This window comes from Cucurbita pepo, chromosome 18, assembly GCF_057944985.1.
Source record: "Cucurbita pepo subsp. pepo isolate OVF chromosome 18, ASM5794498v1, whole genome shotgun sequence".
Lineage (NCBI taxonomy): Eukaryota > Viridiplantae > Streptophyta > Magnoliopsida > Cucurbitales > Cucurbitaceae > Cucurbita > Cucurbita pepo.
The window spans coordinates 5,690,116-5,705,008 of record NC_141815.1 but is presented as its reverse complement, the minus strand read 5'-3'; the positions used below and the strand labels follow the sequence as shown (position 1 = coordinate 5,705,008).

Here is a 14,893-nt window from a genome sequence, read left to right as displayed (position 1 = left end):
GTTAAAAAACTATTGTTGAAATTACAAAAGATAAAATCAAGTTTAAATTCATAGTACATTGAAAAAGAATCAAGCCCAATTATTTTCGGAGGGTTACAAATTTGCATAATGGCTAATTATGATAATAAAATATGAAAGTACAACTATTGATTTGCTCGAAAAATGTAGCACTCGATGTCAACTCCCTAACTTTTTACACTTACGTACACGACCACTTCGTATAGTTGCCCGAAATGGGCACTCGAAACCACCTATCTCACAAAAAATCACACCGCTAGAAGGAGGGCTTGAACCTCCGACCTTGTGGTTAACAGCCACACGCTCTAACCAACTGAGCTATTCCAGCCATACAATCACTTAACTTGATAGTTGAGTATTGATGAAGACGCAAGTCAGCTAACAGGTGAGGCACTACGCAACACGTGTCAGCATACGGTTTGCGAGCGCGGATCTGCTGGTGACCTGATCCAAGATCCGCAACCGACTGACCCAAACTGCCTCCATTTAACCTGTTACCTACCACCCTTCTGATTACGCCACAGGACACTACGACATAATTGGAAGGAAAACCATGTGCCTTTGGGTTCGAATGCACACCATTAGAGCTAAAAGAACCCATTGTTGATAGCTAAGGTACGTAACTAACCTATTGCATTTATATTATATTGTATTATATACATATATTTCTAGCTTCTAACGTTCTTTTTTTAGAATTTGAGATCATTATGTAAATGATGGGGATAGAATTTATATTATATTTTCCTAAAAAATATTTTTTTCTTTACCTTTTTTAATAGAAATTATAATAAAAATTTAAAAATTATTCATTAAAAGTACCTTTGAAATGATGTTGGTTGAAAAGTATTAGGATAAAATTTTTGCAAGGATGAAGATGAAAAAAGAGGGAGTGGGAACATAAATGATGAAAGCTTTCCCACCCTACCCTGTGGATATCTTTAATTGTAACGATCATAAATTTCTAAGTTGCTACTAACGTCTCATGCTTATTATCTATGTGGAAATATAACTCTTAAAAGAAAAATCATCTATAGCATACATGTCAACAATATTTAAAAAATCTTCTATCTCTGGAAAACACTGCTATGGTCTTACGTGTTTAAATACGAAATTGTGAAATTTAGAGGAAATAAAAACAAATACAAAATAATTTAAAACGATGAAATGCAAAACAACATATTCTAACCTAAGACTAGGAAATTAAATACGAGTCTACCCTATGGATGTGTTAAAGTCTCTTCTTGCGATGTCGCCGTCCTCTGTATATGTGCGTCCTGCCTTTACCTAAAAAATGATATGGCACATGGCCTAAGTATTTCGAAGAATACTCAGGAAGTGGCCCCACTATAGAGGTCATGCAAATGCAAACATATGCAATCATGCTCTTAGGACCTATCACTCTCTTTAGGGGTGACCTCCAATCTCAGACTACTATGGATGTGTAGTGTGAATCCTCAGGGGGCTCGCACAACCCCTAGACCCTCTCTGGTCAAGCTAATCTGTAGAGACGTCCGGAGGTCAGCGGAACCCCTTAGCGTCATTCTCCCCATGAACACTCTTATCATCATACTTTGTGCGTCCGCACTCATCGTATCTGGGGAAGTATCCCTATACTTATGAACATACAACATGCATGAGGTCCCTCTAATTTCCATCTTATCATCTCTTCTGACCCAAGTCTCTAGTCTCATCCTTTTGTTACGTTAAGTAACACATGCTCATTGGATATTTATATTAATATCATTTTCATGCTTTTAGGGTTGTGTCCTATGTCAGTCTATCGATAGAATGCAATATGGCAATCATCATCATATAACATGCTTAATATGGAAAACATCAACATATTAAGACAAACGTCATGCAATCATCATACTCATCATATTGTCATAAAGTGCATCAAGCATCTCAAGTATGTCATCAATCGAAATGTATATATTACGCACATCATCAAACATCATAACTTAAGCATCATAACTCATACATCATCATATACATATACATCATAATATACTCAGACATCATCATATACTAGTACTCGACATCATACGATACAACTCATACATCATCATAATTCATATATCATAAATTGTAACTCATACAATTTCTAGCCTATCCTATAGTAAGGTCACTTACTTAGCCGAAGTACTCCCTAATTAGCTAAACGTAAGCTCTGTTCCTTGAGAGATTCTCCAAAGGTTGTTAGGGTTTGCTTCCTATCGCTGCTTTTGTCACCTTTCGTTAGTATTTCATATTTTCATTAATAATCCAACTACAATGTGAAATACGACTCTAAAATGACATCAATTATCTTAATTGAGGCTGAAAATAGGTTCAGGAGGATTGAAACGGTGGTAACCGGGTCAAAAATTGAAAGCTGAGCCGAATACGCTGGGAGTTGCCGCCAGAAGCCGTCCGAACTGCCGTCGCGCTACCAAGCCGAGATGAGACGAAGGGCTGCTCGCACTGGTGGGTGCCACGTGGCGGGTCGAATGGCGCTCCAGGTCGGGGCGAGTGTCGAAGGCCGCAATTCGTGGGCGAGTGTCGAAGCCGTCCGAACTGCCGTCGCACTAGGCTTCTATTCGTGGGCTGAGCCGCAAGCGAGTTTGGCTGTGGGTTAGTAGGCTGCGCCATAGGCCTCATTTGTAGGATGGACTCGGTTTTGGTTTCTCGGTTTGCGGCTCTCTGGTGTGGGTTGTAGAGTAGGCGCGGATCGCAGACTTGGATTTTGGGTCGAGGGTTCTTGGGCTGCTACAGGTGGGCTACACTGATGCAGTTTGGGTTGCGAGTTATGGATCGGGCCCGACCCACATCCGATGGAGTCGTCTCCTTCACCCGGATTGCTGCGATTCTCCGACACGTTCTCTCTCCTTTCCGTGACATTTTCTGACATCGTTTCTCCCTCTTTTTCTATCTTTATCTCTCTGTAGACTCTCCTCTCCTCTCCCACGAAGTTTCGTAGCAGATGGACATCGGTGGAGGTGGATCGAAAATTCTCCAAAAATTGATTCTGAATTCCTTCTCTAATGTTGAGATATATTATTTATGGAATATATCTTAATATTCTTTCCTTTATGATTTGATTTAGAGTTTATTTTATTTTATTCTCAGTATTTAATTATTTTATATTTTCCTCATTTTTGAGTTTATACACCTTCCCAATTCTATTTCTATTTCTATTTCTCATTTTTAACATGGTATCAGAGCATTGATCTTGGTATTTCTAATATCAGAGCACCGATCTTAGTATTCCTAATACCTCCTTGGACTCAGAGTCCAAGGGAAGTATTAAACCTCAAAACCCTAACTGAATCAGTGAAGCCTTTACGTCGATCATCCAATATCAAGAATACGTTATAAGCATATTCAAATTTCTCACCAAGCTCAAAGGTGACATATTCAAGATGTTCGTATTTTCTTTCACAGCCTCTCAAGTGATCAAGAGCACCGATATTGGTGTTATTATCTAGTAAATCATTTATGCATGGACCAAGAAGTGATCAGGGAGGATATTTACTTGTTCCAAATCAAATTAAATGGGACAAGTTACTAATCCTCGAGTCAATCATTGCGGTCTATTTCTAAAGCATTTATGCATGGACCAAGAAGTGATCATGGAGGATATTCACTTGTTTCAAATCAAATTAAATGGGATAAGTTACCAATCCTCGAGTCAATGATTGCGGTCTATTTCTATGTTTTGCATCTTTCTTGAAAATTCAACAATTTCTTGAAAGTCTAAAAATGCAAACCAATCAAAGGCGGTCTATTTTTTGGTTTTGCATCTTTCCTGTAAATTCAATAATTCTTGAAAGTCTAAAAATGCAAACCAATATTGTTTTTGTAACGCCAAAAAAAAAAAAATTTGTTTATGTCAAGGAGATGGTACGCCTATACGGGTACCAGACCCTATCGGGTCAGACCAAGACGCGAAGTGTTGGTATGAAAGAGCGACCACCTTAGTAAAAGTCTCATGGGAGTAACCACCTTAATGAAGAGGCAACTCGAGAACGTAAAGAAGACGGGAGAGGGGCCTATCCCAAACTCTTCCAAGAGACGCCAACTTTTGGGGACGAACATCTGCCTTTAATGGAGTTTGCCTACAAAAATAGTTATCAAGCGACCATTCAGATGGCCCCCTTTGAGGCACTGTATGGGCGTAGGTGTCGAACACCAGTGTTTTGGGAAGAGGTAGGCACGCAGCAACTACTGGGACCAGAGTTGGTCCAGGTCACCAACGTAGCAGTGCAGAAAATCAAGTAGAGGATACTCACCGCACAGAGTCGACAGAAAAGCTATGCAGATGTGCGTAGAAGGAACCTTTAATTTGAGGTGGGTGACCACGTGTTCCTGAAGGTGGCCCCTATTAGGGGGGAGTTGAGGTTCGGAAAGAAAGGGAAATTGAGCCCAAGGTACATAGGCCCCTTCAAGATTCTAGACAGAGTTGGGGCCGTGGCTTACAAAATTGCCCTACCACCGAACCTTGCCACCATGCACAATGTGTTCCACGTATCCATGCTGCAAAAGTATACTCCCGACCCTACTCATGTAATCGAGCATGGGAGGCCTCCTCTTCAAGAATATCTGTCTTACGAGGGGAAGCCTAGCAGAATTTTGGCTCTCGACACTAGGCGGTTGCGTAACAAAGATATTCCCTTGGTAAAGGTCTCATGGGGTAACCGCCGTGAGGAAGAGGCAACCTGGGAACGAGAAGAGGACGTGAGGAAAGCTTATCCCGAACTCTTCCAAGAGATAGCTACTTTCGGGGACGAAAGTTCCTAAGGAGGGGAGAATTTGTAACGCCAAAAAAAAAAAAAAAAAAAGAAGGCGGGGGGCTAAGTCAACTGAGGGGCAAAAAGGTCATTTTGCCCCTCTAGCCCTAATAGGGGTCCAAGGAGAACCCCGTCAGATTCCCTGCAAAAGAAAGAAAAGTTAGAGAGAAATCAGAGAGGAGTCAGCCGCGAAGATTAATGGACCACCGCCGGAATCCATCTCCAGACGAGACTCATACAAGGATTGAGAGGCTAGCAAGGCCGACGCTCCGTCAAAACCTAAGAACATTTCGCGAGGTAAGGTTTCTGAACGACATTGCTCAGATCTGAGTTTTCCCCTACGTGAATTGATCCTAAAATGCTGAAATCTTCACCTAGGAACAACTCACGCATGGTCTGTGAAGAAGTTTGGCCGAGACCTCAACCCAAAGGCGGAGATCCGAGAGTCGTCCGAGAACGGTGAGCGAACTTCTGACGTTCTTAAATAATCCGATAGTCAAGAAAAAATTATAGAAAAAATACTAGGACGTAGCCTGTAACACGATCTAGAACTTTGTCGAAGGAATCATATCGATTCGATCTACGGATTGAAAGTTATGAAAATCGGAAAAAACAGACTGGGTTTTAGTTTTCAGAGGACAGAGAAGAAAGAAGAAAGAGAAAAAAAAAAACGGCCGGCGAGCGGCGGAGGGTGGCGACAGGCGCCGGACACGTGTTGACCATCGGCTGGAGCAACGCAGCTCCAGCGAGGTGTCGACACGTGTCGCCTGCAAGCCGGGCCGAACCGCGACGCGAGCCGAGCCGACCGGGTCGGGCTGGCCGACTGCGACTACGCGGAAGCGAGTGCGCGTGCAGCCTACGACTGGCACCTTCCCGCGCGCGAGACTACGCACTCCCAGTGCGCTGCTGGCACGTGAGCGTGCGTGGAACGGCCAATTTGGCCCGGTTGTTTTCTGTTTGCCTGATTTTTGTCCCGATTCCAGTTCTAATACTGTTTTTACGTGTATAGGGACCTAATTTAAAGAAATCAATATTTGTGGACACCCACGGGCAAAGAAACGCTAGCAAAAAGGGCACGCGTCAACCAGGTAAGTCACCACCCAGTATTTAGGAAGAAATACTTGTAGGATTCGCTCGGTTTGAATGCATGCTAGTAGTCCTGCTTCAGATTAGCTCTCCATGTAAACTATTAGTCAGATTAACTGTTGTGTTTATATTGGGTAAATTACATGATTGTTGATGTATGCTTTAAGCTTCCGCTGTATGTATGCATGCGTTAATTTATGTTAGAATTGTGTATGCCGAGTTTCGGGTGCTTGATGGACGAATTCGCCCCATTGAGCGCGAACTTCGTGCTCTGGGTGCTTGATGGAGGTCATCGCCTCGTTGAGCCGGTATGCCTAGTTTGCATGAATTACATACTATGATGTTAGAAGAAGATTGCATGCACCCTCTGTTAATTGCTAGGGCCCATTTCTATGATAAGGTTAGGGAATTTCTGTTAGGAGCGATATGCCGCTCTAGTCAGACTTAATTTTCTCCTAGAACTTTAGCGGTTTACCACGGCAAGAAGGTACTCCGGAGTGTTCATAGATTGCTAGCGTGTGAACGGTATCTATAGCTTCGTGGGAGGACCAAGGGGTCCCTGATCAGTTCTTACTGCTCTTAGCCATCGCATGGGAAATGTGTCCCCACGTCGTACAGCTCATTAGCTGCATGGGAACAGGTTGGGTCGCGCCCCCCATAGGGGGACTAAATGGGCGTAGGGGTACTCAGCACACCCCTAGGCTAGGTACCATGTAGTCCCAGATAGCCATGTAGAGGTAGCACCTTATAGAGAGATACCGACCATAATAGCTTGGCATAAAGAACCTCTAGGCCTTTAATGAAAGGACGACGAACCGGTGAAACCCAAGGGGCAAGCCCCAAGGGACTAAGACTAGAACCAGATGTCCTAGAACCGAGTTAGGAAACTGTGGGAATCTGTAAATTAAGATGCGAAGAGAGCCTACAAGTAGGTGGCTTACTGAGTATAATTTTTATACTCATTCCTTTCTACCTTCCTTTTTGTCAGGTGCCGGTCGAGGTGGAGGAGCGTTGGAGAGCTGTGCGGTCACAGAGGGGGTCGTTCCGGAGCGTCAGTCCCTTGTCGGTCTTTAGAGTCTTTTGTATTTTTTTCTTAATAATTGTATTTCCCGTTAGAAATATTTGGTTTTAATTTTGTATTCGTAATTTCTTTTTTTATTCATTTGAAACAAAACTTTTCTCTATTTTGTTTTAATTAAATGACATTTTTACCTTTTACTTTACTATTTATTCCTTTTTGTTTGTTTTCGATTTCATCTTTTTAGTCACGACTCAGCTTTTCGAAGCCTCGAAAAATTGGGTCGTGACAGTTTTGCATATTTCTTGTAAATTCAATAATTTCTTGAAAGTCTAAAAATGCAAACCAATCAAATGCGGTCTATTTATTTACTGATATTTCATTACTCGAAAAACAAAAGTGAAAGACAACTTGGGTGTTATTGACCTACCGTAAAGACAAGTTAAAGACAAGTTGGATGTGATTGACATACACTCTCCAACTCGAGGGGGAGTGTTGAGATATATTATTTATGTAATATATCTTAGATATTATATCTTAATATTCTTTCCTTTACGATTTCATTTAGAGTATATTTTATTTTATTCTCAGTATTTAATTATTTTATATTTTACTCATTTGTACCTCTTGTATCCTATTTAAAGGATATCAATATCAATGAGATTATACACCTTCCCAATTCTATTTCTATTTCTATTTCTCATTCTTAACATCTAACAGTGAAAACGGTGACTACACGGCGTCTATTTGTTCAAGGTGATTGTATTTAGGCCGGTGGACATTTTCACAGTGTTGGTAGGTCAGTTTAGGCGTTGAGGCTGAGGTTTCGAGGTCGTAGGTTTCGTTTCGGATTCTCACTAGAAAACTCAAGGTTTTCTTTCTCTCAGATTCCTTACTGATTTCCTTCATTGCAGGTACTCTGAGGCGTTGGCTAAGAGGAGTTCATTAGCTGAAGACTCGGTGTTCCTTGGGGAACGTGGCGCGTGTTTCTGCGACCCTGCGTTATTCCTAGCAGTCGGCGGAAAACTCACGGGTTTTCCAGCAACTAAAAAGAACTTTCATCCTCAAAAGTCTCAAACTCTTGTAACTCGGGATATTTTTCTCTTATTTCGTCCTCACGTTCCCACGTGGCCTCCTCAGTGTGGTGGTTCGCCATTAAACCTTAACGAACGCAGTGTCCCTATCTCAGGTTAAAATTCTTATTAGTTTTTCCTCATAACTCAAATCTTCTTTGAGTTGATTTGAGTTGGAGGGGCTCGTAGTTTATTATGTGGATAGGGTCCGTCATGTTTTTCCTCAGTATCGACATTGAACTACATCGTGCACTCCTAAGAGAGAGGGAGGTAGGACAAACTTATAAGCTAAGGGATCAATCCACGAGAGAATCTCGAAAGGCCCGATGAACCTGGAACTTAACTTGCCATTACGTCCGAACCTCAAGACACCTTACATGGATTCCACCTTTAGGAATACTAGTCCCATATCTCAAACTCCAAGATCCTATGCCTTACAACCGTGTAGATTTATTTATCTACTTTGAGCGGTATGCATCTTCGCTCGGATTTTCTGGACAGCCTCATTGGTGACTCGAACCAACTCAGGTCCTACCATTATAGGGGGCCATGCAAATGCAAACATATGCAATCATGCTCTTGGGACCTATCTCTATTCTCTACGGGTAACCTACAGTCTCGGACTACTATAGATGTGTAGTACTTCCTTATACATTACCCAGACATGCAAGTGTGAATCTCTGAGGGCTCGCACACCCCCTGGACCCTCCCTAGTCAAGCTAATCTGTAGCGACGTCGGGAGGTTAGCGGAACCCCTGGTGTCATGCTCCTAAAAATAACTTTCATCCTCGAAAGTGATTAAAACGTGAATCGATATTTCTCTCTCTCATCGTTTTGTCCTCACGTGGCTTCTTCAGTTTTTTTGTTTTTTTGTTTTCATAGTATGTTAATGGAGGTTATTGCTTGGTTACATAGGGCTTTCATTACATGGACTTAACCTTTCATTTGTATGTCACCGGTCTGATTGATCTAGAATATCAAAAGTCTCGTTGAAGCGTAGACTTAACTTGTCATTTCATCCAAACCTTAGTATGCCTTTAATCAATGCCACCTTCAAGCCTACCTTAATCAATTCCTTATATTTAATAAATCTCATCAAAGTTAATGTGCTCAATAGAAAATGTTAAAGGTGTCAATACTAATGCTAGAAAACCTCGAGTATTTACCTCCCATTTTAAAAGTTTAACATTCCATTTTAACAATAAAAATCTTGGAATGCCCCCATGGTCTAGCCATTTAACTAAAATAGAAAATTTTCCTCAAAATGAAAGTAAAAGATAAGTGGCATGGACTCGAGTATTTATGTATATCAAAATACTGTTTAATTTTATAGTTCAAACATTTCTTATTTTTTGAATGACATATTTTTAAGGTTTTACATAATTTTTTAATATTTTTCTTGAGTTTCTTGCAATTTTCTAAGCATTATTTTCGTCTACCACGTCTTTCAACCTCTAAAGATTTAGGGTCTAAGGGTCTCAATAAACTTTCAAATTGAAATTTTAAGAAAAAAATTTAGAAAATTAATTCTCACCTGGACTTGAGTTTTATAATAAGGTATCATAAATGAAAAGATGATTAAAAAAATTGACGTTAGTGGATAACTACTCATATATACCATTTGTAACCTTTACCTGGTTGGCCGGCCCTTAATCTCAAATTAATTAATTTTAATTAATTAATTAATGTTTTGTTGATGACAGACCTACCTTCAATTATTAAGAATTTTCAATATTTTGTTTGTCCACAATATAAGGTTGGGAATAACTATTTTAAAGTCTTTTTTGGTTCACTCAAATTAGAGCTAAAACGAAGAAGTTTCAGTCAAAACAAGATACCCGACGTGATGATGTGGTGACAAAATTGACATCATGAACCGGCGACAAAATTGACATCATGGACCAATCGAATTCAAAACAAGATATCCGATGTGGTGATGTGGTGACAAAATTGACATCATGGACCATCGACAAAATTAACACTATGGACCAATCGAAATATTACATTTATAACTTTCGTAGAGTAACAAACGGTAGAGTTTTCGATTACATTTATAAAAGTTTTTCACTACTTTATGAATTATAAAATTAGTTCTAATTACATTTATAACAGTCGTCAATAACTTAAAAAGAAAATTATTTGAATTATAAAATTATTTGAATTACATTTATAATTATTTTCATTAGTTTTACTTTTAAATTTTAAATGTTACTCACGTTATTTTCATTAACATTTTTCTATTATATTATTACATTTATATATATATAATAAAAATGAATTTAAAATATTTTTAATATTTATTTAAAATAATATATCTATCTATCTATATATATATATATATATATAATTAAATAAATGAAATATGTGGTCTCTAGTTTTTCACGATAAATTTAAATAAATAAATATTATTTTACTTGGTCCACGTTTTAGTGGTCCGTATCAATTTTTATTTTTACAACTTCATCACTATTTTAACCCATCACCTCTTCATATTTTTCAGAACACAGAACATAGAACACAAATACATAGTTTGGTCGATCTAAATCTTTTTGCCTCCATTATTGCTCTCTCCAAAGCTTCCAATTTTATTTGTTGTTTATCTTATTGTGAGAAAATTGTAAATCTACTACTTCGGAGAGTTGTGGTGTGTTTCTATAAAATTTCAGACAATTGTACCGGTTTGATCCTGAGCCGTGGAAAGGATTGAGTTTGCTCCTAAACTCGTAAAAAGAGCTGTGTACTGGTTTGAACCTGAGGCATGGAAACCTGAGTCGTGGAAAGGATTGAGTTTTCTCTTGAACTCGTAAAAAGAGCGGTGTAGCGGTTGGGCTCTGATCGGAGGAAAGAGTCAAGAAAGGTTTATTCAAATTCCCGGCGCTTGGGGAGTGGAGTAGGTCGACTATAAAACTACGGTGTTATATTTTCTAACCCTTTCCTATTTAAATTCTCAATTATTATTAAGTTTTATTGCATGCTATTAAGTTTTATTGTTATTACAAAAATTTAATCATTATATTGTTGAAACCCTATTCATACCTTTAGGGTTGCCATATCGATCCAACAATTGGTATCAGGTTGCTCCTATTGTTTTTTTTTTTAAACTTTATTTTATGAGCTTATGGCAAATCAACTTATTAAAAACGGTTTTTGTGAAGGACAATCAACTTGTAGACCTCCTTACTTGCATTTGCTTCTTACAAAAATTTTATATATATCATATGGATGTGAAAACTGCATTCTTAAATGGTTATATTATGGAGGAAGTTTATGTAAAACAACCTCCTGGATTTGAAAATTTTAATTTCCCACATCATGCCTATAAGTTGTAAAAGGCTCTTTATGGCTTAAAACAAGCTTCGAGAGCTCGGTACGATAGACTTATTAATTTTCTTATTGAGAATGATTTCAAAATGGGTAAGCTCGACACTACTCTCTTTATTAAAATTAAAGAAAAAATATATGTTATTAGTGTAAATATATGTGGATGATATTATATTTGGTTCTACTAATCCTTCTTATGTGAAGAATTTTCTAAATGTATGCATAATGAGTTTGAGATGAGTATGATGGAAGAGCCCACTTTCTTCTTGGACTTCAAATCAAACAACTGAAAGATGTTGACACGTGCTTATGGTTCTGCACGTGTCATATATACTGATATGTGTGAATTATCTGTGAATCGGTATGCTTATATTATGTTTATGTTATGTTATAATATGTGAATTGTATGATAATAATTATGGTACGATGTGTTCAAGGATATGTTCTCGATAGGATACGAGAAGGATGCACAAGACGAAATGTAACGATAGGAGTAAGATACGTTCATGAAGCGTTAAGGTTAGGTTACATATCGTAATGCTATGGATAGGGGAGATTAATGAAAGAATATGGTTAGGATATGGGTAGAAAGGGATAGGTTTGTGATAGATTGATAGAACGACAGCGTTAGGATACGTTCCTGTGATGATATGACTAAGGTACATTCACGTAATGATATGACTGTGATAGGTATAAGAACGTTAAGGCTATGATAAGTTAGGGAACGATATGACCATGAAGTGTTTACGATATGACATGTTTATGATACGATATATTGTAATGTGAGGGGTTATGTTTAGATTTTTTTGTGTGACCATGGAGGTAATTGTTGAATGAATTGCACGTTATGAAATGACATGTTAAAAGCATGGAGCGTTATGTTATGTTTTCTAAATTGTATGTATACAACATGTTATGAAGGACATGATATCATGATAAATGAAATGAAATGTAACCCCGTTAGGATTATATTATACGTAGAGTGAAAAATGAGAAATGAGATGTTAAGCGTGGAAGATAATAGCGGGGTTATATTCATTAATGACAAAAGAAGAAATGTTGGGGACCTCATGAATTATGTGTGCTCATGTATTTAGGGGGATACCCCTATTCAATCACGAGGGTACGGACGCATACATCCAATGGCAGGACAACGATCGTTATGTTTTGCATAGCGCTGCCATGACAGTTACTAGTTCTAACGGGTGTTCGGCTTAAGGAGCTCCTAGAGTATGCTCGCCCGACAAGGAAAGTGGCCCAATGGTGTGCGAACTGACTAGTGAGCCCATACTCACATGTATGGGCTGTGTGTAGAGTATATGGCACACGTTCAAATTACTCGTTAGGACAGTACCGTAGGAAAATAGATTGAAAGGATAGGTCCCGTCATTGCATTCGCATGTTCTTGCATTTAACCTCCAATAGTGGAGTCACTTACTGAGTATTTCTTTAAATACTCAAGCCATGTGCTACTACATTTTTCAGGTTAAGGCAAGACATTCCTGTATGGCCGACGACGACATCGCAACTTGAGACCATGGCACATGCATAGGATAGTGGTATTTATTTTCTTAGACTTAGGCTAGAATAGGATGTTTTTAACTTAAACGCTTATTATTTTATTTAATCTTTTGTTGTGTCATTTTAAAGATGTTTTCGAAACAAGTAAGTCTATGGCTGTGTTGTAAGATAAAAGTTATGTTTTATGGAATTTAAATAAAGTCTTCCTCATTCAATGTTTATGGTACGTATACAGTAGCGACCTTAAATTAAATAGAAAATTTTGGATCGTTACATATATGGTTAGGATATGGGTAGAAAAGGATAGGTTTGTGATAGATCGATAGAATGATAGTGTTGAGATACGTTCCAGTGATGATATGACTAAGGTACGTTCACGTAACGATATAACTGTGATAGGTATAAGAACGTTAAGGCTATGATAAGTTAGGGAATGATATGACCACAAAGTGTTTACTATATGACATGTTTATGATATGATATATTGTGATGTGATATGTTATGTTTAGATGGTTTTGTGTGACCATTAAGGTAATTATTGTATGAATGGTACGTTATGAAAAGACATGTTAAAAGCATGGAGCATTAGTTATGTTTTCTAAATTGTATGTATACAGCATGTTATGAATGACATATATCACGATAAATGAAATGAAATGTAACCCCGTTAGAATTATGTATGATACGTAGAATGAAAAATGAGAAATGACATGTTAAGCATGAAAGATGATAGCGGGGTTATATTCATTACTGATAAGAGTAGAAATGTTGGGGACCTCATGCATTATGTGTGCTCATGCATTTAGGGGATACCCCTATTCCATCACGGGGGTACAGTCGCGTACATCAAATGGCAAGACAACGATCATTATGTTTTGCATAGCGCTGTCGTGACGGTTACTAGTTCTAACAGGTGTCCGGCCTAAAGAGCTCCCAGAGTATACTCGCCCAACAAGGAAAGTGGCCTAGCAGAGTGCGAACTGACTGGTGAGCCCATACTCGCACGTATGGGCTATGTGTAGAGTATATGGTACGCATCCAAATTACCCGTTAGGACAGCACCGTAGGAAAATAGATTGAAAGGATAGGTCCCATCATCTCATTTGCATGTGATTGTTGCATTTAACCTCAATAGTGGGGTCACTTACTAAGTATTTCTTTAAATACTCAAGCCATGTGTACTACATTTTTCAGGTTAAGGCAAGACATTCATGTACGGCTGATGACGATATCACAACTTGAGACCATGGTAGATGCATCGGATAGTATTTATTTTCTTTGAGTTTAGTCTTTTGTTGTGTCATTTTAAAGATGTTTTCGAAACACGTAAGTCCATGGCTGTGTTTTAAGATAAAGGATGTGTTTTATAGAATTTAAATGAAGTCTTCCGCATTCAATGATTAGGATATGTGTACAATAGCGACTTTAAATTAAGTAGAAAATTTCGGGTCGTTACAAAAAGTCGTTTTATATAGAAAGAGAAGGGTTGAATATAGGAATATAAAGAGTCTTATAACATTTCCATTGAAGGTGTAATAACTTCCTTGTCGGAAATTGCGCACCTTTTCCGGCGAGAATAAATTCATAGCATAATATCTCTTCATTTTTGGCACCAAAAATAAAATCTCAACATAAAATCTAAAAAAAATAAAATTCCAATCCTTAAACATACACAAACGAATAGAAGCTCGAAATTTATGTATATAATACAATATGATATAAATATATAATAGTTTAGTTTTGTATCTCAGCGATCAACGATGACATGTTATGTAACGATCCGAAATTTTCTACTTAATTTAAGGTCGCTACTGTATATGTACCCTAAACATTGAATGCGGAAGACTTCATTAAAATTCCATAAAACATACTTTATCTTAAAACACAGCCATGGACTTACGTGTTTTGAAAACATCTTTAAAACGACACAACAAAAGACTAAATAAAATAAATAAGCGTAAGTTAAAATAAATACCACTATCCGATGCATGTGTGTTTAGGGATTAACCTAGACTAAATAAAAGTAAATTGATCATATATACCCTCAATTCCTAATTAGAGGCGTGGATTAACCTAGTCTGATTACT

At 38.2% G+C, this 14,893-nt stretch overlaps 1 protein-coding gene and 1 non-coding gene across 2 annotated transcripts; one reads left to right on the top strand and one right to left on the bottom strand.

The window, feature by feature from the left end:
- Nucleotides 1-272: 272 nt before the first annotated feature.
- On the bottom strand, nt 273-346 carry TRNAN-GUU (transfer RNA asparagine (anticodon GUU)). Its single transcript has one exon. It is a non-coding gene; the product is annotated as a tRNA-Asn (tRNA).
- A 3,758-nt stretch (nt 347-4,104) lies between these two features.
- LOC147787283 (uncharacterized) lies at nt 4,105-4,797 on the top strand. The gene is made up of 2 exons (XM_087119492.1): nt 4,105-4,245; nt 4,372-4,797. Exons 1-2 carry the CDS (start codon nt 4,105-4,107, stop codon nt 4,795-4,797), a joined length of 567 nt encoding a protein of 188 aa, XP_086975618.1.
- Nucleotides 4,798-14,893: the final 10,096 nt, after the last annotated feature.

Bases quoted from the DNA above. Each gene is read 5' to 3' on its own strand.
- LOC147787283 (XM_087119492.1), top strand. From the start codon at position 4,105: ATGGAGTTTGCCTACAAAAATAGTTATCAAGCGACCATTCAGATGGCC. The intron at 4,246-4,371 runs GTCACCAACGTA...GTGTTCCTGAAG, and splicing joins TGGGACCAGAGTTGGTCCAG to GTGGCCCCTATTAGGGGGGA.